The sequence below is a fragment of the Saimiri boliviensis genome, chromosome 12, assembly GCF_048565385.1.
Source record: "Saimiri boliviensis isolate mSaiBol1 chromosome 12, mSaiBol1.pri, whole genome shotgun sequence".
Taxonomy (NCBI): Eukaryota; Metazoa; Chordata; class Mammalia; order Primates; family Cebidae; genus Saimiri; species Saimiri boliviensis.
The window spans coordinates 20040169-20067079 of record NC_133460.1 but is presented as its reverse complement, the minus strand read 5'-3'; the positions used below and the strand labels follow the sequence as shown (position 1 = coordinate 20067079).

At 45.0% G+C, this 26911-nt stretch overlaps 1 protein-coding gene and 1 non-coding gene across 5 annotated transcripts in view; both read left to right on the top strand.

Moving 5' to 3' along the window:
• Window positions 1-24252, top strand: part of TMC5 (transmembrane channel like 5) — an 88606-nt gene extending 64354 nt beyond the window's left edge. For all 4 annotated transcript variants that reach the window (XM_074381986.1, XM_010340725.3, XM_074381985.1 and 1 more), the window contains 11 exons: window positions 1750-1901; window positions 4735-4813; window positions 6828-6925; window positions 9086-9181; window positions 15020-15095; window positions 15267-15400; window positions 18075-18248; window positions 19679-19757; window positions 21902-22006; window positions 23186-23228; window positions 23999-24252. In XM_074381986.1, the coding sequence (XP_074238087.1) occupies window positions 1750-1901; window positions 4735-4813; window positions 6828-6925; window positions 9086-9181; window positions 15020-15095; window positions 15267-15400; window positions 18075-18248; window positions 19679-19757; window positions 21902-22006; window positions 23186-23228; window positions 23999-24045 (1083 nt within the window). In that variant the 3' untranslated portion in view covers window positions 24046-24252. The remainder of the gene's footprint in view (window positions 1-1749; window positions 1902-4734; window positions 4814-6827; window positions 6926-9085; window positions 9182-15019; window positions 15096-15266; window positions 15401-18074; window positions 18249-19678; window positions 19758-21901; window positions 22007-23185; window positions 23229-23998) is intronic.
• A 453-nt stretch (window positions 24253-24705) lies between these two features.
• LOC120367519 (U4 spliceosomal RNA) lies at window positions 24706-24845 on the top strand. The gene has a single exon (XR_005581889.1). It is a non-coding gene; the product is annotated as a U4 spliceosomal RNA (small nuclear RNA).
• The last annotated feature ends 2066 nt before the right edge of the window (window positions 24846-26911 follow it).

Sequence of the window (26911 nt, the reverse complement as noted above, 5' to 3'; positions counted from 1 at the left end):
GGGAGGCTGAGGCGGGAGGATCACCTGAACCCAGGAGTTCGAGACCAGCCTGGGCAACATGGAGACTCCATCTCTACAAAAATTTTAAAACTTAGCCTGGCATGGTGGCGTGCTCTTTTAGTCCCAGCTACAGTGGTAGCCATTCATTGGTGACTACAGTGTCATGCGAATGGTAGCTCAGCTCAACTGCGTCGCTTCATAGCCCTGGGGCCAGACCTTGCCTTGTTTGATCTCGGTTAATTTTTGCAGCATCTCTGTGGATTATGTGATCATCTCTCCATTGTACAGATAGAGAAAAGGGGCTCAGAGAAGCTAAGGCTCCGGCCCCAGACTTTGCAGCTTATGTGTGGGGAGGGAACCGCATTGGAACCCAGGTTACCCTGGCTCCCTGGCTCCAAAGATACCACCAAAAATGCAAGTGGTGCCTTTGAACCATCCATAGGTAGACGGAAATAGGGTGAGAACATGCAGGGAAGAGGTGGGAAGGTGAGACATCAGATAAATCCATTGGAATCCCTGACTTCAAGACCCATGGAAGGATGCCTGGCAGAGGCGTAGCCCCGGCTCCACTCCCAGCAAAATGCCAGAGTGCTGCCTCCTCCTGGAGGCCCAGTGCCTCTCCCAGCATCACACAAAAGTGCAGAATGGGACCGGGTGCGGTGGCTCATGCCTGTAATGCCAGCACTTTGGGAGGCCGAGGCAGGCAGATCACTTGAGATCAGGAGTTCAAGACCAGCCTGACCAATATGGCGAAATCCTGTCTCTACTAAAAACATAAAATTAGCTGGCTGTGGTGGTGCGCACCTGTAATCCCAGCTACTCGGGAGACTGAGTCAGGAGAATCACTTGAAACTGGGAGGCAGAGGTTGCAGTGAGCAGAGATTGCACCACTGTACTCCAGCCTGGGTAACAGAGTGAGACTCTGGCTCAAAAAAAAAAAATGTGCAGCACAGGCTAGCAAAGGCACCCCAACCCCTTAATTCAGAACTCAGAGACAGGTGAAGCCTGGTAAAAGGGAACAAGGCCGCACAGGAGAGGGAAGGAGAAATTTTGTGGTGATTGTTACCCTTGGGCTGTAGCTTCAGGAGACTCAGCTTTGCTCAACAGGAGGGAGCATGTCCTCATGCCCCTGGTATCTTGTAAAAAAAAAAAAAAAAAAAAAAAGGGAAAGCCACAGAATGACTGTTCGAGCTCAGGCTCCTGAGTCAGACGCACCTAGGCTCCGATCTGCCACTTCTTTGCTGGGCAACCCCGGACAGGTGTCTTCCCCTCCCTGAGCCTTGGTTTGTTTGGCACGGGGTACACGAATTAATGGGAGCTTAATAAATAGCTAACCTGGCCTGGTGCAGTGGAATTCCAGCACCTTGGGAGGCCAAAGTGGATGGATCACCTGAAGTCAGGAGTTTGAAACCAACCAGCCAACATGGGGAAACCCTGTCTCTACTAAAAATTAAAAAATTAGCCGGGTGTGGTGGGGGGGGCCTGTAATCTTAGCTACTCAGGAGGCTGAGGCAGGAGAATCGCTTGAAGCCAGGAGGCGGAGTTGCAGTGAACTGAGATCATGCCACTGCACTCCAGCCTGGGCAACAGAGCGAGACTCCATCTCAAAAATATTTTTTAAAATAATAAATAAATAGTTAACCCCAGAGGAGCTACTTCTGGGGTTTTCCATCACGGAGACTTCTGAGTGAGGCTGAAAGGGGTACAGTGTACAAGCCAGCTCTCCATTCTCTCCTCTATGCCCTGCAGTTCCTGAAGACACACAAGAACCCCGGGGCAGTGCTGTTACTGCCTTTCATTGTGTCCTGCATTAATCTAGCCGTGCCACGTATCTACTCCATGTTCAGGCTCGTGGAGAGGTACGAGATGCCGCGGCACGAAGTCTACGTTCTCCTGATCCGGTAGGTCATCTGTCGCACCCAGCACCAGCTTCTATTTCCATGAAGAGAAGTGGGATGGGAGCTAGAAAGGATTATGCTTTAGTATCAAAGTTTTGTTCTCCAGAAAGACAGAATTTCAAAAATAAAGTGTGGCTGGGCATGGTGGCTCATGCCAGTAATCCCAGCACTGTGGGAGGCTGAGGCAGGAGGATCACTTGAGACCAGGAGTTTGAGAACAGCCTGGGCAACATAGCCAGATGCTGCCTCTACAGAAAATCAGCTGGATACAGTGGCATGCACCTGTTAGTGCTAGCTACTCAGGAGGCTGAGGTGCGAGGATCATTTGATCCCAGGAGTTTGAGGTTACCTATGATGGCACTACTGCACTCCAGCCTGTGTGACAGAGCAAGACCCTGTCTTAAACAACAAAAAAAGAATGAAGTGTGTTTGTATGGTGTGGGCTTTTGCTCAAAGTCATGGCTTGATTGCTTTCTTGATTGCTACCAGTGGCGGATTGATGTAGTTCTCAAGTACGGGAGGTACAGATGGGCAGGCAGTGCACTGCACAAAGGCTCCTGAGTGAGGAGGAGACTGAAATCATCCAGTGTTCCCCTTAGTCAAGCTGTGAGTCCTGGTGTCCATGGCCTCAGGAGGGAGAAAGAGGTGCATTTTTGTAATTCCACCACCCAAACAAAGGTGGGAGGAATGCTTTGGGCAACTCACTGGCACCCACAGGGTGCCTTTTTGTGATTCCCACAAAGGCATCATATGTGCTAGAAGTAATCCTGGAGTTTTGATAAACAAAGCCTGAAGTTACCCAAATTTTGTCCTTCTGGTTTCTTTCCTGACTTGTTCCTGGTTATGGTGGGGTTCATAAGTACAGGGCTGTAGGCCAGGCACGGCGGCTCACGCCTGTAATCCCAGCATTTTGGGAGGCCAAGGTGGGTGGATCGCCTGAGGTCAGGAGTTCGAGACCAGTCTGCCCAACGTGGTGAAACCCTGTCTCTACTAAAAATATAAAAATTAGCTGGATGTGGTCGTGTACATATGTAATCCCAGCTATTTGGGAGGCTGAGGCAGGAGAATCACTTGAACCCAAGAAGTGGAGTTTGCAGTGAGCCAAGACCCGGCCACTGCACTCCAGCCTGGGCAACAGAGCAAGATTCCATCTCAAAAAAAAAAAAAAGAGAGAGAAAAAAGGAAAAGAAAAAAGTATAGGTCTGTATAACGCGGACTGAGTTTCTCTGCTGATCAGTTCCAGAGCCCTTGCCTTACCATGGTCTGTGAGATCTGACTCCTGGCCAGCACTCTCAAGCCTCATTTTTTCTCCCTTTCCTTGCTGCTCATCGCCTGTCCCTGTCACTGACCTCCTAACTGTTCACGAACATGCCAAGCTATTTTCCCACCTCTGGACCTTTGCATGGGCCTGGAATATTCTTCCCACCCACACCCAAGGCTTGCTTACTGACTGCCTTTTGCGTTCTTCAAACATCACCCTCATGTCGCGCTCTTCCTTGCACACTTCATTAAAAATAACAGCTCCCTCCCACCCTTTGTCTTCTACCATATAATTTTTTTTATCACTTCCTAACATATTTGTGTTTATTTACCTTCCTCCCCCACAGTTTACAGGGAAATCTTTGCCTTGTTCACAGTGCCTGAGCTATCATAGGTGCTCAAGAATGATTGATGAATGAATGAGCAAATCAGTCAGTCAATTATATCCAATTGATATTATGAAAATTCCAGCCAGGTGCAGAGGCTCCTGCCTGTAATCCTAGCACTTTGGGAGGCCAAAGTGGGAGGATTGCCTGAGCCCAGGAGTTCAAGACCAGCCTGGGTAACGTGGTGAGACTCTGTCTCTACAACAAATTTAAAAATTAGTTGGGCATGGTGGATTGCTCCTGTAGTCCCAGCTACACAAGTGGCTGAGGTAGGAGAAGTGCTTGAGCCCGGGAGGTCGAGGCTGCAGTGAGCCATGGCCACACTCGTGTACTCCAGTCTGGGTAACAAAATGAGATCCTGTCTGAAAAAAGAGGGAGGAAGGGAGGATGGGAGGACAGGAGGACGAGAGGAAGGGAGGGAGGAAGGGAAAAAAAGAGAGAAAGAAAGAAAGTTAATTCTGACTATATTCCTATACCCTCATTATTCCCCACATCCCACCCACTGATCCATGATGCCACTTCTTTAAGTATGTATAGAAGGGAAAATGTTAGGTCTCACTCTCACCCCTTAACCTTGCATATTGAGTATGATGGACATAAAATACCATCTACCAGATGATAGAGTTGTAAAGACTGACGGGGATGATTCAGTAACGAGTTTGGCAGTGTATTTTGGGTCAGCACCCAATAAACATTTTGTACATTTACTATTAATATAACAGGAAGTGAAATTAAATCATTTGGAAATTCAACAAAAGAGAAGGTATCATTCAGAATAAATTAGGTTATGCTGCAGTAACAAGCCCCCAAATCTCAGGGGCTTGGAACACAAAGGTTTATTTCTTGCTCATGTTACATACACAGTGTGGATTGTCAAAAGGGGCCTTCTCATGTTAGTCACTGAGGGATCCAGGCTGAGAGAGCAGCAGCCATCTTGAATATCACTGGTCACCATTCCAAAGAGAAGATGGGGAGTTCTGGAGAGTCTCACAGGCGCATTAAGTGCTCCAGCTTAGAAGTGACACACATTGCTTCTGCTCACAATTCATTCACTGGAACTAGCCATTTGCCCCCCTCCAACTATAGGGGCCAGGAATTTCTACCTTACCATGTGCCCAAAAGGAACTATTGGCAGACAGCATGAAAGACTGTCATTGAAGATAATCATAAATGTTGTTTCTTCTGTTTAGAAACATCTTTCTGAAAATATCAATCATTGGCATTCTTTGTTACTATTGGCTCAACACTGTGGCCCTGTCTGGTGAAGAGGTAAGATTCTATGCTTCTCTGCCTTAAGTTTGATTTCTTAGCATTTGACCAACAGGGAGGACATGGGTTTCTTGAGAGCCATCACACTCCGTATTTGGTATTAATTCCTTGTGGGAAGAGAATGGAAACTAATCTGGGAAGCAACATAAGGCAAAATGGGTCTCAACAAAAGAGCTCAGGTTCTGAAGTCAGGAGGATCTGATTTGAAGGCCAGCTGTGCTGTGTCATCTGCTGAATCACTTAATCTCTTTTAGCCTCAGTTTTCTCATCTGTAAAATTGGGATTAAGCAATACCATATGTAGTATAAGTACAGTGCCCAGCATATGCAATGGATGGTAGTAATTTTAGTGCTAGTCTATTTTAACAGCCTTAGGGTTGAACAAAATCCTTTTAGATCCTTGATGTTCTGTTTTTCCTGTAACCTAGATACCCTGGGCTTTACTGATCGATAAGCTCATAAATACTGGAAGTAACAATTATGTCCTAATGCTGACTGTTCCTGACCCTCCTTCACTTACCTATAGTTTTTAATCTTCCCTAACCTCAGAGAATGGGTGCCTGATGCCCTTATTCTGAGGATGGTGTCCTATGTGGATTCAGGAACAAACCAGCCTCTCTGGCCTTCTCATTGGGATACCTCTGCCCCTGCTATTGCATCCCCCATGAGAATGTGCCTTCACATCACACAATAATCCTTAGAGGATGGTCATCGTGAGCCCTCAGATACCCAGGATGCCCTGCGGCCAGCAGCAGAGTCAAGGAATTAGGAGCCTGCCTCTGTTTCGCTGTTACCCATTATTCCTGGGCCCCAAAATAGCTCTGCTGTGTCTGGACTCAAACCATCTTACATGAACATGGCACCCTCAACTTCTTTCCCTAATTGTCAAAGAGATTCAAAATCAGCCCTCCAAGTTAGGATGGTTAGAGCAGATACCATGTTATTCTTCCATGCATTTATCAATTCATGCATCCATCTATCCATCTATCCCTCCATCATCTTTTTGTTCATCTATGCATATATTCATCCATCCATGTATTCATCTGTCCATTTATGTATCCATCTATCCATCCATTCATACATCCATCTACTTATCCTTTTATCCATCTATGTATGCATCCATTCATCTATCCATTTATCCATCTATCCATACATATATTTATCCATCCATTCATGTATTCATCTATCCATTCATTTATCCAACCATCCATCCCTTTATTCATCCATGTATCCATTCATGCATGCATCCATCCATTTATCTATCAATCCATGTATTCATCCATCCATTTATGTATCCATCTATCCATTCATCCATCATCCCTCCATTTACCCGTCCATACATCCATCATCCCTCCATTTACCCATCCATACATCCATCATCCATCCATTTACCCATCCATACATCCATTCATCCTTGGCCTGTGCACCCAAAAGTTTTCTCTCCTCCTTCAGCCAAATCTAAAAGCTCCCAGTCTATCAGCTGATAGCACTGACTTCCTGCAGAGGTTCCTAGCTACTAGTTTTATAGACTAACTAATTTGAGCTTCCAGTTTACACTAGCCTGCTAAACCTCTAGGCCACTTTCTTAATCAAGCAGATATTAATTGATTTTGTTGTAAGGCCAATAAGCAAAAAGAGTGAAGGCATTCTTAGCCATTGACACTTCTTGGTCTCTTGAAGAAACTGATTGCTCCTGGCTGAGAAATGAGATCCAGAGGGGATAGGGCAGAGATGAAAAGTTCTAAGGGGAGAGAACATGAGCAGGGAAAGTTTGGGTATATGATATGTGCAAGGCAAGCTTTAAGGGGGAAAAGAAGGAAACCAAAAAGGGAATAACACCGCTGAAAACAAACTCGGCTGCATTTTTAGAGTGGGTCTAGTTTTTTGGGTACACAGAGACTTGGGCAAACCAAATCATTAGCCATGTCCTAATGGGTACATAGAGCTAGGAATAGAGGAGAACTGAACTGAGGCCACAGCCCCTTCCCACATTCCGACTGTTGTTTGCCTTTCAGTGTTGGGAAACTCTAATTGGCCAGGAAATCTACCGGCTCCTTCTGATGGATTTTGTGTTCTCTTTAGCTGATTCCTTCCTGGGAGAGTTTTTGAGGAGGTAATTATTTGTCATTCTTAAGTAATTAGTACCTGATGCTGTAACCAGAACCTGGTTTCTGGCTGAGAGGGATGTACAGATTCCTTACATACTCAAAGCATGCATTGTTCCAACTCTACCTGTTGTCCTTAGGGATACTGTTCTCTCCTACATTAGCTAAAATTTCCCCTTAACGTGACAATTCTGTTGTCATAGCTCACTTGGTTCAGTTGACCCTTTACAACCTTCTTTTGAAAACAAATTTTAGAAATAAAAGACAGAAACTGAGCCATTTGAAATTTTATCCAGCTGGGTGCAGTGGCTCATGCCTGTAATCCTAGCACTTTGGGGAACTGAGGTGGGAGGATCACTTGGGCCAGGAGTTCAAGACTAGCCTGGGCAACATAGCAAGACAGTCTCTAAAGAAAAAAATTAAAAAAAAAAAAAGAAAGAAATCTTATCCACTATGGATAATTTTAATACTATAGTATATATTCCTCCAGATTTTTCTACACACACGTTGCTCTGTGTGTGTGTTTTTTTTTACAATACTATATAATTTTCAAAAGCAAAAATGGAGTCACACTGCATCATATTGTAGAATATGCTTTAATTAATCTACCACTATGTCTTGACATCTTTCCATGTCAGTACATGTAGGTTTATCTCATTGTTTTAATTGAATTAATGTGCCAATTTTATATTAAATAGAATATATACAGAATTGAGGCATTGTCATTGTCATGTCTGGTTTTTAAAATTTAGTAATTTTTAAAAATAATATGATGAACCTCTTATTTCTTATAGACATTTATGTATTTCTGTAAGCTGCTCTAGTAATAAGATGGTCTGACTATCAGATAAGATGGTGTGATGATGATTACTTGCTAGTGAGTAGATTCAATGCCAAATTTTCTCATTAATTTATGCCAAAATGTGCTTTTATTCTACCCTCTGTTGAGGGTCTGGACATAAAGGTGAAAAGGTTTGGCTGGGTGCAATGGCTCATGCCTGTAATCCCAGCACTTTGGGAGGCCGAGGTGGGTGAATCACCTGAGGTCAGGAGTTCAAGAGCAGCCTGGCAATGTAGTGAAAGCCTGTCTCTACTAAAAATACAAAAATTAGCCAAGAGTGGTGGTGCACGCCTGTCATCCCAGCTACTTGGGAGGCTGAGGCAGGAGAATTGTTTGAACCCAGGAGGCAGAGGTTCCAGTGACCCGAGATTATGCCATTGCACTTCAGCCTGGGTGACACAGCAAGACTGCATCTCAAAAAAAAAAAAAAAAAAAAAAAAAAAAAAAAAAAAAAGGGTTTTTTGTTTTTTGACAGAACTTTTTTTTAATTGACAACTTTTTATTAATAAATTAATATGGAATAAAGTTTCCACGGAGTAAGTGGAAACTTGGTTTCCTTCTTGTGGATTTAGAATACAGGAAAAAATAATTAATTTGATAGCAGCAACTAGACATTTAAAAATGTTTGAGTTGGCCGGGCGCAGTGGCTCACACCTGTAATCCCAGCACTTTGGGAGGCCAAGGCGGGTGGATCATGAGGTCAAGAGATCGAGACCATCCTGGTCAACATGGTGAAACCCCGTCTCTACTAAAAATACAAAAAATTAGTTGGGCATGGTGGTGCGTGCCTGTAATCCCAGTTACTCAGGAGGCTGAGGCAGGAGAATTGCCTGAACCCAGGAGGCGGAGGTTGCGGTGAGCCGAGATTGCGCCATTGCACTCCAGCCTGGGTAACAAGAGCGAAACTCCGTCTTAAAAAAAAAAAAAAAAAAAAAAAAGTTTGAGTTGAGTTCTCAATTAAATATCTTTCAAATGTTTATTTGAAAGGTGCTGAGTTCATCTGGTTCATGAAAAAAAAATGTTTAATTACCAAAGAGGGGTATAACATAATAGTGGGATAATTTAAATGTTCAGGGTAACAAATGTTCTCTAGAATTTTTTAAATCCCCACTTCACTGCATTTTATTAAACTAGTTTTCCCTCAATCCCTTCGATTACTTGTTCAAAAACATGTTTATAGATTTAGAAATTTTGAAAAATTTGCAGGGGAACTTATGACTTTATTTCAAGCTGGTGAGGGTCTCTTCTGCTGTTTGTCCTAGTCTGTGGGGGATCTTTTGAAAGTGGGAGTTATGGTTTGGGTACTAAATTCAGTATGTCTTCACAGAATCATTGGGATGCGACTGATCAGAAGTCTTGGAGTCCAGGAGTTTGACATTGCCAGGAACGTTCTAGAACTGATCTACGCACAAACTCTGGTGTGGTAAGTTTTGTGACACAGCAAAATGCCCAGTGGTTCCTATGTGACTGTTGGGTTGGCGTTTTGGTGGCAAAGCCCCAGAATCTGTTGTTTTTAAAGCTGCATGGGTGATGCCCCATCTGGTCAGTCTGAGAACCATGAATTCAGCATTGAGACTATTATTTTCCTTTATGAGAGCTTAAGGACTTCAGACAAGAATCAGCATAGAGCAGGGATCTCAACCTGGAGGCCCACAGGTCGTGTCCAGCCCTGCAGGTGTGTTTTGTTTGCTCCTAAAAATTTGAATTAACCACTGCTATAGTCTCCATGTTTGGGTCTCCCCGCAAATTCACATGTTGAAACTTAATTTCCTACGTGATGGAGGTAGGGTCTTTGGGAGGTGATCTGATCTTTGACATGGCTCTTAGGAATGGGATTGTGCTCTTATAAACAAGGTCCGAGAGACCCCTTGCCCCTTCCACCATGTGAGGACGTGGAGAGAAGGCAATATCTAGGAATCACTAAGCAGGGCCTCACCAGACACCAAATCTGCTGCACCTTGAACTTGGACTTCCCAACCCCCAGAACCATAAGAAATAAATTTCTGCTGTTTTATTTATTTATTTTTTAGATGGAGCCTTGCTCTGTCACCCAGGCTGGAGTGACAGTGGCGTGATCTCGACTCACTGCAACCTCCGCCTCCCAGGTTCAAGTGATTCTCCTGCCTCAGTCTCCCCAGTAGCTGGGACTACAGGCATGTGCCACCATGCCAGCCAATTTTTTGTATTTTTAGTAGAGACAGGTTTCACCATGTTAGCCAGGGTGGTCTCGAACTGCTGACTTCAGGTGATCCACTCACCTCGGCCTCCCAAAGTGCTGGGATTACAGTCATGAGCCACCACGCCCGGCCTCTGGTGTTTATAAGCCACCCAGTTTATGATGTTTTGTTATAGCAGCCTGAATGGACTAAGACAACCACCCATATTTAAACTTCAGGAGAGTTCACATAACACTTAAATTTCTGGCTTCTCTCCAGAAAGATCTGTGGCAAACCGAGCTTCTCCAGATTGCCACAGTCTCCACCTTTAACTGTTGTCTCCTAGCATTGATTTGCCATTTTTCATTACCTTTAGGCTGTTAGTTTGGATGCAAACTTCACCTTGCATCCATGTCTCCACAGCAATGGGACAATAAACAGAGGCAGAGAGGGCTGTGTGTTTCTTATATCTGATGTACCATTTGGTGGGTTCTCTATAGTTTTTGGCCATTGAGAATAGCTAACTGGTTGCAGCAAATATTTTTACACACTCACCTGGAAACTGCAAACCAATAGTCAGTGGCTGTCTTTCCTTATTTATTTGTTTTTCCTTTCTTTCTTTCTTTCTTTCTTTTTTTTTTTTTTTTTTTTTTGAGGCAGAGTCTTGCTCTGCTGGTGAGGCTGAAGTATAGTGGTGCAACCTCCACCTCCCAGGTTCAATCAATTCTCCTGCCTCAGCCTCCCAAGTAGCTGGGACTACAAGCATGAACCACCACACCTGGCTAATTTTTGTATTAGTAGAGACAGGGTTTCACAATTTTGGCCATACTGGTTTTGAGCCCCTGGCCTCAAGTGACCCACCGACCTCAGCCTCCCAAAATTCTGGGATTATTGGTGTGAGCCACCATGCTCAGCCTATTTATTTTTGAGACAGGGTCTCACTCTCTTGATCAGGCTGGAGTGCAGTGGCGTGATCATGGCTTACTGCAGTTGCAACCTCCTGAGCTCATGCAATCTTCCTGCCTTACTTTTCCTTATTTATTTTAACATGATTCAATTAACACCAGAATTCTGTATGGTGAATCACGTTCCCAGGTTCCATCTGATAGGGTGTTGCTAATTTGAAAGCATTGGATTTGGAATTGCATAAACTGAATTCTGAGGCTGGCTCTGCCACTCACAGAGATCATTGTGCTTGTCTGAGCCTCAGTCTCATCTGTAAATGAATATAATAGCTGCCTTTGAATCATGTTGAGGATTAAATGCCATGGTAGATGAAAACTGCTTTGCAGGCCAGGCACGGTGGCTCATGCCTGTAATCCCAGCACTTTGGGAGGCTGAGGTGGGCAGATCACCTGAGGTCGGGAGTTTGAGACCAGCCTGGCCAACATGGAGAAACCCCATCGCTACTAAAAATACAAAAAATTAGCCAGGTGTGGTGGCGCCTGCCTGTAATCCCAACTACTTGGGAGGCTGAGGCAGGAGAATTGTTTGAATCTGGGAGGGGAAGGTTACAATGAGCCGAGATGATTGTACCGTGGCTCTCCAGCCTAGGCAACAAGAGCAAAACTCCATCTCAAAAAAAAAAAAAAAAAAAAAAAGTGGGTGGCGGGGGAAGAAAATTGCTTTGCAAATGCCAGTATGTCATACAATGGAAGAGTGTTTTATTTTCTGACTCTTTAAAGCTGCCCTGGGTGACTTCGCTGTCTGCAAATCACTCAAGGTTAATGAGTTTATTTTATTTATTTATTTATTTATTTATTTATTTATTTATTTATTTATTGAGATGGAGTTTTGCTCTTGTTACCCAGGCTGGAGTGCAATGGCGCCATCTCGGCTCACCACAACCTCCACCTCCTGGGTTCAGGCAATTCTCCTGCCTCAGCCTCCTGAGTAGCTGGGCATGCACCACCATGCCCAGCTAATGTTTTGTATTTTTAGTAGAGACAGGGTTTCACCATGTTGACCAGGATGGTCTCGATCTCTTGACCTCATGATCCACCCGCCTCAAAGTGATCCATCCTCCCAAAGTGCTGGGATTACAGGCGTGAGCCACTGCACCCGGCCCAATGAGTTTATTTTTTTAGAGACAGTGAGGACCTTTCTTTGGTAGTTTAGGTGACATATTTGCATGCTGCTATGTCACCTGGCAATTTGGCAGTTTACAAAGGCCTTTCTTCCACATTATTTCAACTAGGATGTCATTGGACAAGTTACATAAACACTTTTTAAACTTTAGTTTTCTAATCTTTAAATGGTAGAGATACCTACTCACAGGGCTTTCGAGAGGATTAAATAGGCATGGTGGCTCATGCCTGTAACCCCAGCTCTTTGAAAGGCTGAGGCGGTCAGATCACTGGAGATCAGGAGTTCAAGACCAACCTGATCAACTTGGTGAAACCCTAACTCTACTAAAAATACAAATTAGCTGGGTATGGTAGCATGTGCCTGTAATCTCAGCTACTTGGGAAGCTGAGGCAGGAGAATAGCTTGAACCAGGGAGGCGGAGGTTGCAGTGAACCAGGATCATGCCATTGTACTCTAGCCTGGGAGACAGAGCAACACTCTGTCACAAAAAGAAAAAAAAAAAAAAGAAATTACCATTATGACTTCTGGGCCTTTGAGATTTTTGTCGATAAATTATGAATAAGCACAATCAAAAACACGTATTTTTTTTTCTCCATGGTTATTACAGTTCTAACCTTTGTGGTTTTAGGAGAATATTGCCTTTGATGATGAGTTTTACAAGAAGATAATATAATGACAGAAAAGGCTATATGTTAGGGACAGTGGTAGAGGTGAGGTGACGAACATGTTTCCCAAGTTTGTCTATTGTACACCAGCCTGCCTATTTTTTGGTATAGTGACCTTTCACATGCACTATTACCTACTTAATTTTTTTATTATTTGCCTTTTCTTAAATACATTTTTTTAATGCCATGGTAGATGACAATTGCTTTTCATCAGACTCCCAAAGTGCTTGGATTACAGGAGTAAGCCACTGTGCCCATTTAATCCTCTCAAAACCCTGTGAGTAGGTACTAGTATGTCTACCATCTAAAGATTAGAAAACTAAGATTTAGAGAGGTTTTCAGTAACTTGCCCAATGGCATCCCACTTGAAATAATGTGGAAGAAAGGCCTTTGTAAACTGCCAGACTGCTTTTCCCAACATCAGCAGTCTCCCTGAGGTCATTAAGACCCCAGATGGCAAAACATCAGGCATGCGCCACCACGCCTGGCTAATTTTTGTATTTTTAGTAGAGATGGGGTTTTGCCGTGTTGGCCAGGCTGGTCGTGAACTCCTTATGTCAGGTGATCTGCCAAGCTCGGCCTCCAAAAGTGATGGGATTACAGGCAAGAGCCACATGCCTGGCCTCTCAAATACATTTTTAAAGGAAACTTTATTTACAATCATAAATGGAAAAACCAGTGCCATTTGACAGAAATCACAAATGACTGGAAAAATAAAAGCAGTCCCATGCCAAACAGTCATTACATTCTAGCAAGATGATACTGTCTGCCAAGGCTCTCAGCACAAGGCCTACTCCTTTTTGTTAAAAAAGAAAAAAAAAAAAAAGGGAGATTGCCACATGCTAAGAGTTAAGGCATTCTAGCACCCCACTGAGATTTTTCTCCTTTTGTAGCTGAAGAATGCTGAAGGAGAGTTGGAAACGGAATGCCTTTCTCATTTGGAACTCGATGCTTTTGAATGCCTTGTCCCTGCAGGACCTCAGACCTTCTTGAATACCATGGGGGAGCAAGAAGGAGGAGGGCAAGGCATAGAGTATGCCTTAAATGTGGGACTTGCTAGGTTAGGACATGCTGAATACCATCTGTTGGGTTGGTAGGTGGATGGGTGGTTTCTCTCTAAAATCTTTCCAAGCCAGGCACAGTGGCTCATGCCTGTAATCCCAGCACTTTGGAAGGCCAAGGAGGGTGGATCTCGAGATCAGGAGTTCAAGATCAGCCTGGCCAAGATGGTGAAACCCTGTCTCTACTAAAAACACACAAAAAATTAGCCAGGTGTGGTGGCAGGCACCTGTAGTCCCAGCTACTTGGGAGGCTGAGGCAGGAGAATTGCTTGAACCTGGGGAGCAGAGGTTATAGTGAGATCGCGCCACTGCACTCCCGCCTAGGCGACAGAATGAGACTTCATCTCAAATTTAAACAACTCCTTTTCAGAGCTGGGAAGAAGGTAGCTGTGGATACTTGGTATGGGAGGAATCTGCCTAATTTGCCAGGATGGAAGCAGGCCCCCTCTGTATTAGTTTGCTGGGGCTGCCATAACGAAGTCCCACACACTTAAACAACAGCAATTGGCTTAAACAACAGCAATTTCTTATCTCACAGTTCTGGAGGCGAGCAGTCCAAGATCAAGGTGTGGGTAGAGCTGGTTTCTTCTGAGGGCCAGAAGGGAGGGATCTGTCTCAGGCCTCTCTCATTGGCTTTTAGATGGCCATCTTCTCCCTGTCTTTACATGGTCTTCCGTATCTGTGTGTGTCTGTGTCCTAATCTCCTCTCCTTCCTTTTTTTTTGTTTTTTGTTTTTTGTTTTTCGAGATGGAGTCTCGCTGTGTCATCCAGGCTGGAGTGCAATGGCACAATCTCAGTTTACCTCAACCTCCGCCTCCTGGGTTCAAGGATTTCTCCTGCCTCAGCCTCTCAAGGAGCTGAGATTGCAAGCATGTGCCATCATGCCTGGCTAATTTTTGTGTTAGTTGAGATGGGGTTTCGCCATGTTGGTCAGGCTGGTCTCAAACTCCTGACCTCAGGTGATTCACCCGCCTGGGCCTCCCAAAGTGCTGGGATTACAGGCGTGTGCCACCTCGCCCAGCCTCCTAATCTCTTCTTTTAGGGACACCAGTTGTACTGGATTACAGCCTGCCGTAGTGATCTCATTCTACCTTATTCACCTCTCAAAGGCCCTGTCTCCAAATACAATCACATTCTGAGATATTGGGGGTTAAGGCCTCAACATAGGGACTTTTGGGGAGACACAAGCCAGGCCACAACATCCTTTTTCTCTTCCCTCCAGCCACCCAGATTCACCCCCACTCCTTGTGTCTCCTCCCAGCCTCTGACACTCACCCTCTCTCCATCTCAGGATTGGAATCTTCTTCTGCCCCCTGCTGCCCTTTATCCAAATGATTATGCTTTTCATCATGTTCTACGCCAAAAATGTGAGTCGGTCCAACATTGCCATCAATCAGTTTTGCTCAAACGCCTGTGACCTGGTGCGCTTAAAGCTGGGGAAGGGGGCTCTGTGAAGGTCTCAGGAAGCTGGGCCTGGCTGGGGTCCCTCTGCTGCTGCTCTGGCTGCAGATGGGAAGGGGCTGCCTCTTTCTCTTCAGGTCAGCCTGATGATGAATTTCCAGCCTCCAAGCAAAGCCTGGCGGGCCTCACAGATGATGACTTTCTTCATCTTCTTGCTCTTTTTCCCTTCCTTCACCGGGGTCTTGTGCACCCTGGCCATCACCATCTGGAGGTAGGAAAAGGTGGCCGTGGGCGAAGTTTTAGAGACTGGGTGGAAGGGCATGTGTTTTAAAATGTAGGTTTTATTATAATTCAGATGTGGTGAGGCCAGGTACAGTGGCTCACACCTGCAATCCCAGCACTATGGGAAGCCAAAGTGTGTGGATCACTTGAGCCCAGGAGTTCAAGACCAGCCTGGCCAACATGGTGAAACCCTGTCTCTACTAAAAATACAAAAATTGGCCAGGCATGGTGGTGTGTGCCTGTAATGTCAGCTACTCGGGAGGCTGAGGCAGGAGAATCACTTGAACCTGGGAAGTGGAGGTTGCAGTGAGCTGAGATTGCACCACTGCACTCTGGCCTGGGTGACAGAGCGAGATGCTGTCTAGATAGATAGATAGATAGATAGATAGATAGATAGATAGATAATCTAGGTGTGGTGAAACCCAACAGATCAGGAATGACCACCAGTAAAAAGATAGTTTATTACTCACAGTTCCCGAGAAGAGGGAGCACAAGGGACCACACAGGGAAGTGTCGGGATAGGTCAGGAGGCAGAGGGAGTGAAGGGATCTAGAGCCTTTGTTGTGGTTTTCTGTGGTAAGGAATGGGAAAGGCAGGGGAAGCAGGTTTAGGATTGGCTGGTTTGAGTAGGCTGTGGGATGTGGGGCTGTCCTGAGTCATCTGGCACCTGGCCTGGTGTGATTAGGGCAGGGGAGTGGTGGCCCAGAGTGTAAGAGCCTGATAAAGGGGGCATTTGGTGTGTGGGATCTGGGTTGTTTGGTTTGCATTTGAAAGGTGTGCTTTGCAAGCTAGCCCAGAGAGCTGGGATCATTAAGACCCCAGATGTTAAAACATCAGAGTAAACAGGCTTAATACAGTGTCTAACGTAAGTTCCCTTGCTAACCAACAGTCACTAAAAGCCAGGGAGGGAATACATCCTAGTTTGATCACTACCCATAGAAACTGAAGCTTCTCAGAATGGGGAGACACCCCCAGCAGTTCTTCACATCTGGAACAGAACTTAATCTAAGTTAACGGAAAAACAGGACTGATCCAGCTCCTCCCACCCCTCCAACCCCACCTCCCTTTGGCTTACCCCAGCCCCACGTCTCTCACCTCATTCTTGGAAGCAAGCAAACCCCTCCCAAGATGGGCAGAGTCTTCTGAGTGAAGTCCTCTCCACACACCCTTTGCTTGGCTGCCTCCTCTCCACCCTCTAATTCTCAGCTCCAAGGCCCTCTCCAAGATCTGACCTTCAGAGCCCGCCTTGTCTGCCATCATCAGTTCCCCACTGCTTCTCGCTCTCAGGCCTGAGTTGCCTTCCTTCATTCCATCATTCATAATCAGGAATGCCTCTGTTCCAGTCTTTGTTTAATTGTTACTCAACAATTGTCCATTTTTCCCACCAGAACATAAGCCCGATAGGGCAGGAACTATCTGCCTTGCTTAATATGGAGTCCCCAGAGCCTGACTAGAATAGTACTTAACAGAATAAACCATGGTTGAATGAATAATTGAATGAATGAATGAATGAACAAGGGAGATGATTTTTAGGACACACGTGGAACTGGGACCTTCAGTTCCTTGCTTCACAACATGCTTGCTTCTCTTGGTGTATCCACTTTCTCTTCCTCACCAGTTCCTTGTTGCCCTATAGTTTCTGCTCATTCCTCCATAGCTAACAGGGTTCCCTCTTTATGCATCTTAATTCAAGTTCTTTCTTTGAGACGGGGCCTCACTGTGTCACTCAGGCTGGAGGACAGTGGTGCAATCACAGCTCGCTTCACCCTCAAACTCCTGGACTCAAGTGATCCTCCCTCCTCAGCCTCCTGAGTAGCTGGGACTATAGGTTCACATCACCAAGCCTGGCTAATTTTTTGTTTTTTGGTAGAAATAGGGGTCTTGCTGTGTTGCCTAGTCTGGTCTCAAACTCTTAGCCTCAAGTGATCCTCCTGCCTTGATCTCCCAAAGTGCTGGGATTGTAGGTAAGCCACCACAGTCAGCCTTAATTCAAGTTGTTTTTTTTAGACAGGGTCTTGCTCTGTTGCCCAGGCTGCAGTACAGTGATATGATCACAGCTCATATATATATATATATATATATTTTTTTAAAATATTTATATATATTTATATATTTTATTTATATATATTTATTATATATATTATATTTATATATATTATATTTATATATATTTATATGTATATGTATATATTTTTATATATATATATATATATATTTTTTTTTTTTTTTGTAGAGACAGAGTCTTTCTCTGTTGCCCAGACTGGTCTTGAACTTCTGGGCTCAGGCAGTTCTTCCCCCTTGGCATCCCAAAGTGTTGGGATTAGTGGCATAAGCCATAGTGCCTGGCCTAATTCAAGTTCTTAAGAAAGAGAGTCTGACTGCCCCCATTCAATCATTGAGCCAAGTTACTGCAGAAGTCACTGCCTGGCCCTTGGACTGGCTGCTCTTGGGTCAGGTGATCTCTGTGATCCAAGAGCAAGTGCTTGGAGCACAGGTCACCCCAGCAAGGCTGTGAGTGAGAGAGTTTCCTTGGGAAGGGGTGTAAGTGCATCAGGCAAGACTTGATGTTTTCAGACCCAGAGTCCAGAAAGGACACCCTGATTCTAGAATAACCATCCCTGAGTCTTGTGCTAGAGATGTTCTTCCATCCTTTGTTTTACCAGATTGAAGCCTTCAGCTGACTGTGGCCCTTTTCGAGGTCTGCCTTTCTTCATTCACTCCATCTACAGCTGGATCGACACCCTGAGTACACGGCCTGGCTACCTGTGGGTTGTTTGGATCTATCGGAACCTCATTGGAAGTGTGCACTTCTTTTTCATCCTCACCCTCATTGTGCTGTGAGTGGGACACCTGGGGATCTAGCGGGAAAAGCCAAGAGCTCTCCGGGGAAGCAGCAGCAGGGATCTTTGGTTGGAAAGCAAATGGCTATAGCAGAGCTCAGTGTTCTGGGTGACTCTACCCTTGCATAGGTAGTTTTCTCCCTTCCTTTCTTTTCCTCCCTCCCTCCCTCCCCTTTCTTTCTTTCTCTCTTTCTTGTTTCATTTTTTCTTTTCCATTCCTCCTTCTCTCCCCCCTTCCCCTTCCTCTTCCCCTTCCCTTCCCTTCTTTCTTTGGTTCAGACAGGGTCACAATCTATTGCCCAAGCTGGACTGCAATGGGATGGTCATGGCTCACTGCAACCTCAACCTTTTGGGCTCAAGCAATCCTCCCACCTCAGCCTCCAAGTAGCTGGGATTGCAGGTGTGCACCACTATACCTGGCTAATTTTTTTTTTTTTTTTTTTTTTTGAGACGGAGTTTCGCTCTTGTTACCCAGGCTGGAGTGCAATGGCGCGATCTCAGCTCACCGCAACCTCCGCCTCCTGGGTTCAGGCAATTCTCCTGCCTCAGCCTCCTGAGTAGCTGGGATTACAGGCACGTGCCACCATGCCCAGCTATTTTTTTGTATTTTTAGTAGAGATGGGGTTTCACCGTGTTGACCAGGATGGTCTCGATCTCTGGATCTCGTGATCCACCCGCCTCGGCCTACCAAAGTGCTGGGATTACAGGCTTGAGCCACTGTGCCCGGCCCTGGCTAATTTTTTTAATTTTTGGAGAGATGGGGGTCTCCCTGTGTTGCCCAGGCTGTTCTCCAACTCCTGGCCTCATGTTATCCTCCTGCCTCGGCCTCTCAAAGTATTGGGATTACACGATTACACCTTGCCCAACCTTGCATTGATAATTTTTTTAAAAAGTTGTTTAGCCTGGTGCAGTAGCTTGTGCCTGTAGTCAAGCTTCTTGGGAAGCTGAGATGGGAGTATTATTTGAGCCTAGGAGTCTGAGGCTGCAGTGTGCTCTGATCATGCCACTGTACTCCAGCCTGGGCGAAAGAGCAAGATCCCGTCTAGGAGCGGTGGGGTTGGGAGGTTATATATTATCTTCTTGTCTTAGGGATTTTTTTTTTAAACTTGTTCTATTAAGAAAGGACTACCTGCTTGTCCCCTGTTAAAAAGATGACATGTCCAGAGATGCTCAATTAATTGGGCTGAAGAGGGGCTGTGGCATGGGCTTGTTTCCCCTTTCCAGATGATTCCATGAGCAGCCAAGTTGAGAACCATTGCTCCAATGTATTTAAGCTATAACTCACCCCAACATGACTTTTCAGAAACACATTTGGGCCCAAATCCATCTGCAACCACAGATTCCAGTTCCTTTGCATCCAGTGGAAATTCGCAGCCTGCAAAACTTTGGCAAGAGTGTCTGTCATTCTTTCTTTTCTCCTCTTCCAGAATCATCACCTATCTTTACTGGCAGATCACAGAGGGAAGGAAAATTATGATCAGGCTGCTCCATGAGCAGATCGTTAATGTAAGTCCGCTTGGATCCCTCTGATGTCCACCCCCACCCTTTTAAAACTCTATATAAGAGACACTTTGAGACATCCTACGAAATAAAGACAATACTGCAATGAACTCTCATATCCCTGCTCTCAGCCCTAACAATCATCAGTGTTTTTATATTCTTTTTTTTTTTTTTTTTTTTGAGACAGTTTCGCTCTTGTTACCCAGGCTGGAGTGCAACAGTGGGATCTCGGCTCACTGCAACCTTTGCCTCCCGGGTTCAGGCGATTCTCCTGCATCAGCCTCCTGAGTAGCTGGGATTACAGGCACGTGCCACCATGCCCAGCTAATTTTTTGTATTTTTAGTAGAGATGGGGTTTCATCATGTTGACCAGGATGGTCTCGATCTTTTGACCTTGTGATCCACCCACCTCGGCCTCCCAAAGTGCTGGGATTACAGGCTTGAGCCACCGTGCCCGGCCCAGTGTTTTTATATTCTTATTTCGTCTATGCTTTCTCTTCCCAGCAAATCCCTTATTTTTATTTTCTTATTTATTTAAATTCTTCTTCTTTTTCTTCTTCTTATTTTTTTTTTTAAGACAGTTTCGGTCTTGTTGCCCAGGCTGGAGTGCAGTGGCACAATCTCAGCTTACTGTAACCTCCACCTCCTGGGTTCAAGTGATTTTTGTGCCTCAGCCTCCCAAGTAGCTGGGATTACAGGTGTGTGCCATCACGCCCAGCTAATTTTAGTGTTTTTAGTAAAGATGGGATTTTGCCATGTTGGCCAGGCTGGTCTCAAACTCCTGGCCTCAACTGATCCACCTGCCACAGCTTCCCAAAGTGCTGGGATTACAGGTGTGAGCCACTGCACCCAGCAATGTTCTGCATATATCTGATTTGCAACTCTGCAGTGAGGTTTAGTATGTTTCTGGTTTTTTTCTTTGTGTTTCCTGTAAATGATGATGAGATCTAGAGACTTGACTAGATCCAGATTCAGCTTAGGTAAAATACTTTATAGCTGATGCTATTCTTTCCTATGGCATTGTCTTGAGACAGATAATGTCTGATTGTCCCTTTCTGTGATGTTAACAATGATCAGTGAGTTCAAGCTTTCTTAGCCTGATCCGTCATAGTGTTTCACTGAATTGATTTAGCTGAACGGACTTCGATGAGTAACGCCTAGAAAATCTGTTTATTTCATTAGGGAATGCAACATAGAGATACTCCAATTGTATAATTCCTCCTGTATTTGTAAGCTGAAATCCTTCTATTAAAATAGGAATTTTTACCAGGCATGGTGGCTCACAGCTGTAATCCCAGCACTTTGGGAGTCCAAGGCAGGTGGATTCTCTAAGGTCAAAAGTTCAAGACCAGCCTCGCCAACATGGTGAAATCCCATCTCTACTAAAAATACAAAAATTAATGGGGCATGGTGACATGCACATGTAGTCTCAGCTACTCAGGAGGCTGAGACAGGAGAATCACTTGAACCCAGGAGGGGGAGGTTGCAGTGAGCCGAGATTGCACCACTGCACTCCAGCCTAGCAACACAGTGAGGCTGTCACCCTCAATGGGTGGAATGTTCCACTCTCATCTGCAATGGGGGTTCACAGGAAAGTAATTACACCCTCCTGGGAGAAAGCATGCCCACTTCCTTTGTTCATTTTCCCAGTTTGGAATTAACGATCTCCATCAACACAGATAACTCTGACAAACGAAACACAATTGACGTCCTTAGCGGCTGCCCTCTAAGCTTTGGAATTCTCTGTGGGAGGACAGGGCAGACCCAGGCAGCACTGCTAGGATCACATGATAGGCTTCTGGGGTGGGGCACATGCCGATGGGGGATACTGGAAACCATTTTTCCTGGCCATTCAGATCTGGCATGTAAGCTGCTTCTAGCAGCCAGCTTCAGAAGGCTACTTGCTCAAGCCTGTTAGGGGAATTGCTTTGGAGGAGAGTATAACAGTGCAGGAAGGCTCTGGGGAACAGTTTGGTTTTACTGTGAAATGTTTCTTTTCTTTCACCAAAAGATGGCATCAATCTCCATCCTACTTCTAGGACCCTACCTGCCTGAAAATCGAGGTTCTTGTTATCAGTTGCTTTCTCAATTCCATACCATCATTCATTCACGTTTTTGTTTCTTTCTGGTTTTGTTTACCTTCTTGGCAGGAGGGCAAAGATAAAATGTTCCTGATAGAAAAGTTGATCAAGCTGCAGGATATGGAGAAGAAAGCAAACTCCAGCTCCCTTGTTCTGGAAAGGAGAGAGGTGGAGGTGAGGCTGGAGACTGCCTTGGGGACCCCTGGGACACAAACTTGCCTCCATGTAAAAAGCACATCAGAGGCCAGGTGCGGTGACTCACGCCTGTAATCCCAGCACTTTGGGAGACCGAGATGGGCAGATCACCTGAAGTCAGGAGTTCAAGACCAGCCTGGACAACATGGCGAAACCCCGCTTCTACTAAAAATACAAAAAATTAGCCAGTCTCGCTCTGACACCCATACTGGACTGCAGTGGCTCGATCTCTGCTCATTGCAACCTCTACCTCCTGGGTTCAAGCAATTTTCTGTCTCAGCCTCCCGAGTAGCTGGGATTACAAGCAGCTGCCACCATGCCCGGTTTCACTATCTTGGCCATGCTGGTCTAGAACTTCTTACCTCATGATCCATCCACCTCGGCCTCCCAAAGTGCTGGGTTTACAGGTGTGAGCCACTGCGCCCAGCCATAAATCTACCTTAATGCCAATGCCACTTATGTTGGAAACTGTGATCTTGACAGAAGAGACTGCCATGTAATTTACCATCTGTGCAAATTTATACCGTCAGCACAGTTTAGGGAAGGGATCAGGAGCCTAAAGGTAGATCTTCTGAAGGTGGAGACCAAGTCTGTGCACTTGTCACCCAGGTCCTAATTTATTACCTTGAATAATATAAATGCTCAGTGAACATCTGTTGAATGGCTAGGTGCAGTGGCTCATGCCTGTAATCACAGCACTTTGGGAGGCTGAGGTGGGCAGATCACTTGAAGTCAGGAGTTCAGGACCAGCCTGGCCAACATGGTAAAACCCCATCTCTACTAAAAATGAGGGAAAAAATTGGCTGGGGGTGGTGGCAGGTGCCTGTAATCCCAGCTACTCGGGAGGCTGAGGCAGGAGAATTGCTGAAACCCAGGAGGTGGAGGTTGCAGTAAGCTGAGATCATACCACTCTACTCCAGCCTGGGAGACAGAGCAAGGCTCTGTCTCAGAAGTATATCTGTGGAATAAATGAATAGAATCACTCTCCCTAAAAAAATAAAACATGTTCAATATTTCTATGGCAGAAGCTTGGTCTTAATCTGTCATCCCTTAATTTTAAAATGGTGGAGAGGCTCACAAATTGTGCAAACTATGCCACAAGACCCTGAATCTGCGTTCTTCCTCCATGACGTGGCTGCCTCTTTTTTCCTTTTTCAGCAACAAGGCTCTTTACATTTGGGAGAACATGATGGCAGTCCTGGTGAGTAACTGAACTGGCACAGAATAAGACACTAATTTATGTCACGTGAAATATCTAAGATAAGTGTGAGAATTGCTTGTGTGTTTATTACTTTTTCAGTTGCAAACTGGATCCAAATTGCTTAAGCAAAATTTCAAGAATAATTCTTGCTTTAGACCTAGCCTAACATAGGAGCTCACCATGTCACCAGAACCTGGTTTCTTCCCGTTTCATTCTTATCTATGTTGGTTCCTTTTGCAAGTAGACTCTTCCTGATAATGGCAAGATAGTTTTATCAACTTATTATATCTTCTCACAGTCAGTCTGGTGGGAAAGAGTGAGGCACTCAGGATTCTCGTGGTGTTTCATACAATCTGACTGGGTGATGTCCCTGTCTACGAACCAATTGTTGTGGCTACAAGAAGGTGGCAGTTCCTTTGGTTACATGATTCATCTATAGATATCGGTGGTGCAACCATGAAGACCATAGGGACCGAGAGGAGGGAAGGGTGACTTCCCAAAGAAAATCTGGGGCTGATGCCAGAAGGAAAGTGAATTCCAGGCAGGAAACAAATAGGCAAACCCATTAGTTTTTTGTGGGGTGGGGGGGAATAGCATTTACTACTGACTTTCAGTGATGGGAGTTCAAGGGGGAGGATTATAGAAACTAAAAGCGGGAGGCAAGAAAGGCATGAAAAACTATGGGATCTTGAAGGACAAGTTGGTCTTTCCCTTGTAGGGATGGGGCAGGGTGTGCCAGAGTTAACTTCTCTTTCCTGTGTCAAATCTAGACTTGCGACTTAGAAGATCAGTTCAAGAAGGTAATCCAAGGGCCTGATGATGGTTTTGGTAACCAGACACCAATCAAATAAGGAGAGCAGATGAAAATGGAACCAGACACCAATCAAATAAGGAGAGCAGATGAAAATTTCTTCCATGCCACCTGTGCCTTTAGGAATTGCCCAGAAGGAAATCCAAGCCTTGAGCCAGGAGCAGAAACTGACTATAATGTAAATATCAAAGTAAAATTGGGCATTCCATGCTATTTTTTACACCTAGATTGCTGATTTTTCAAGACGAAATACTTGGGGTTTTCCAATATAGACTGTCGTAATATTGAAACAAGGCCACAAAAACCTAGAAAGAAATAACTAGGGAATAATTTATTTTATCTTCAAGAAATGTGTGCATGAATGATTGGTTCTTAGGAATCTCACCTGCCAGACTTCCCAGACCTGGCAAAGGTTTAGGAACTGTTGTTAAGGATAGTGGTCCAGCCTGAATAAACATGTAATCCTTAAGCAGGGACGTGAAGCCTGCATTTATTTGTGACTTTGAACTAAAAACATCCTCATATGTCCCAAAGTTGGAATACAACCAGAGGTCTCATCTCTGAACTTTATTGCATATTGATTACATGAGTCTTTGGAATTGGGGATAGAGAAGTTTCTGTCCCCATGAGGAGTTATGCATGACCATTAAAGTCTTATGTCAAGCTAGCTTTGCACAGCACAAGTATTGTAGCTGATGAGGTTTATCCTACACTCGATTACTGCTAATTGAAAATTTTCCCAATACCCTGCTGTGATGACTTAAAATATAATAAACATTGGCAATTTTTGACATTCTCTATGGAGACTGAATAAGAAAAAAAAAAACTAGCTGGTTGCTGTGGCTCATGCCTATAATCTCAGCACTTTGAGAGGCTAAGGCAAGTGGATCACTTGATGTTAGGAGTTCAAGACCAGCCTGGCCAACATGGTGAAACCCTGTCTCTACTAAAAATACAAATATAAAATACAGGTGCATACCTGTAATCCCAGCTACTTGAGATGCTGAGGCAGGATAATTGCATGAACTGGGGAGGCAGAAGTTTCAGTGAGCCAAGATTGCCCCACTGCACTCTAGCCTGGGCAACAGAGTGAAACTCTGTCTCAAAAAAATAGAAAGGAAATTAAAAGTCTAATATGAGCCGGGCGCGGTGGCTCAAGCATGTAATCCCAGCACTTTGGGAGGCCGAGGCGGGTGGATCACGAGGTCAAGAGATCAAGACCATCCTGGTCAACATGGTGAAACCCCGTCTCTACTAAAAATAAAAAAATTAGCTGGGCATGGTGGTGCGTGCCTGTAATCCCAGCTACTCAGGAGGCTGAGGCAGGAGAATTGCCTGAACCCAGGAGGCGGAGGTTGCGATGAGCCGAGATCGCGCCATTGCACTCCAGCCTGGGTAACAAGAGTGAAACTCTGTCTCAAAAAAAAAAAAAAAAAAGTCTAATATGAAACCGGTGGCACTGTGTGGAATGTGTGTGTGTGTGCATGCATGTGTAAGGAATGTGTGTGTGTATAATTTTTTGGCAGATTTTGCTGAATGATTCACAAGCCATGTGGCTGTTCTTAATACTGAAAGGTCCAGCAGAAAGGTGCAATTACTGAGGGGAGAGGAGTTGCCTCTTAAGTAATCACTGTCATATAACCTAATTGGAACTGAATTTGGAAAGCATTTAAGACATATTTGAGGCTGTGCTTGGTGGCTCACACCTGTAATCCCAGGACTTTGGGAGGCCAAAGCAGGCAGATCATGAGGTCAGGAGTTCAAGACCAGCCTGACCAATATGGTGAAACCCTGTCTCTAATAAGAATACAAAAAATTAGCCAGGCCTGGTGGTGCACGCCTGTAATTCCAGCCACTTGGGAGGCTGAGGCAGGAGGATTGCTTGAACCCAAGAGGCGGAGGTTGTGCTGACTGGAGATTCACTATTGCACTCTGGCCTGGGCAACAGAGCAAGACTGTTTCAAAAAATAAAAAAAGATACATTTGAAACACAAGCACCCAACCAGTGCTCAGTCATTTATTCCCCACCCACCTTTTTTTTTTTTTTTTTTTTTTCATTTTTAAAGAGATAAGTCAGAGCTATGTTGCCAGGTTTGACTCAAACTCCTAAGTCAAGCAGTCCTCCCACTTCAGCCTCCCATGCAGCTGGGGACTACAGGCACACACCACTGCACTTGACAACTCACTTTTTCATTCACCTATTTTTATCATTAATTCACTTCATCAGAGGAATTAATTTCTTTTGGTGTCATCTTTGGTAACAGTTGCATCCATCCATCCATTCATTCAACAAATACGGACCGAAGACTGGTGAACAAGTCATGGTGCTACCTGTCTAGCAGATTTAGACGTGGATTTAATACTTAAGCAATAACTAATTTTCGTTGCAGTAGGTGCTCTGAAGAAGCACAGGGACTATGGGGGACTCTGTGGGGTCAGTGCAGGCAGCCCATGGAAGTGATATTGGAAATGATTTTTTTTCCCTTGGAGACACCTTAGTGCTGTTTGTGCGGCCCCCCCCCCTTTTTTTTTAATTGAGTTTTCCTGTGTCTCTCAGGCTAGAGAGGCTGGAGTACAGTGGCATGATCTTGGCTCACTGCAACCTCCGCCTCCTGGGTTCAAGGAAGTCTCCTGCCTCAGCCTCCTGAGTAGCTGGGATTGCAGGTATATGCCACCACACCTGGCTGATTTTTGTATTTTTAGTAGAGATGAGTTTTTGCCATGTTGGCCAGGCTGGTCTCTAACTCCTGACCTCAGGTGATCTGCCCACCTCAGCTTCCCAAAGTGCTGGGATTACAGGCATGAGCCACTGTGCCCAGCTGCTGCTTGGGCTTCTACAGTGAAATGTGAATGTCCTCTGAAAGCATCACTT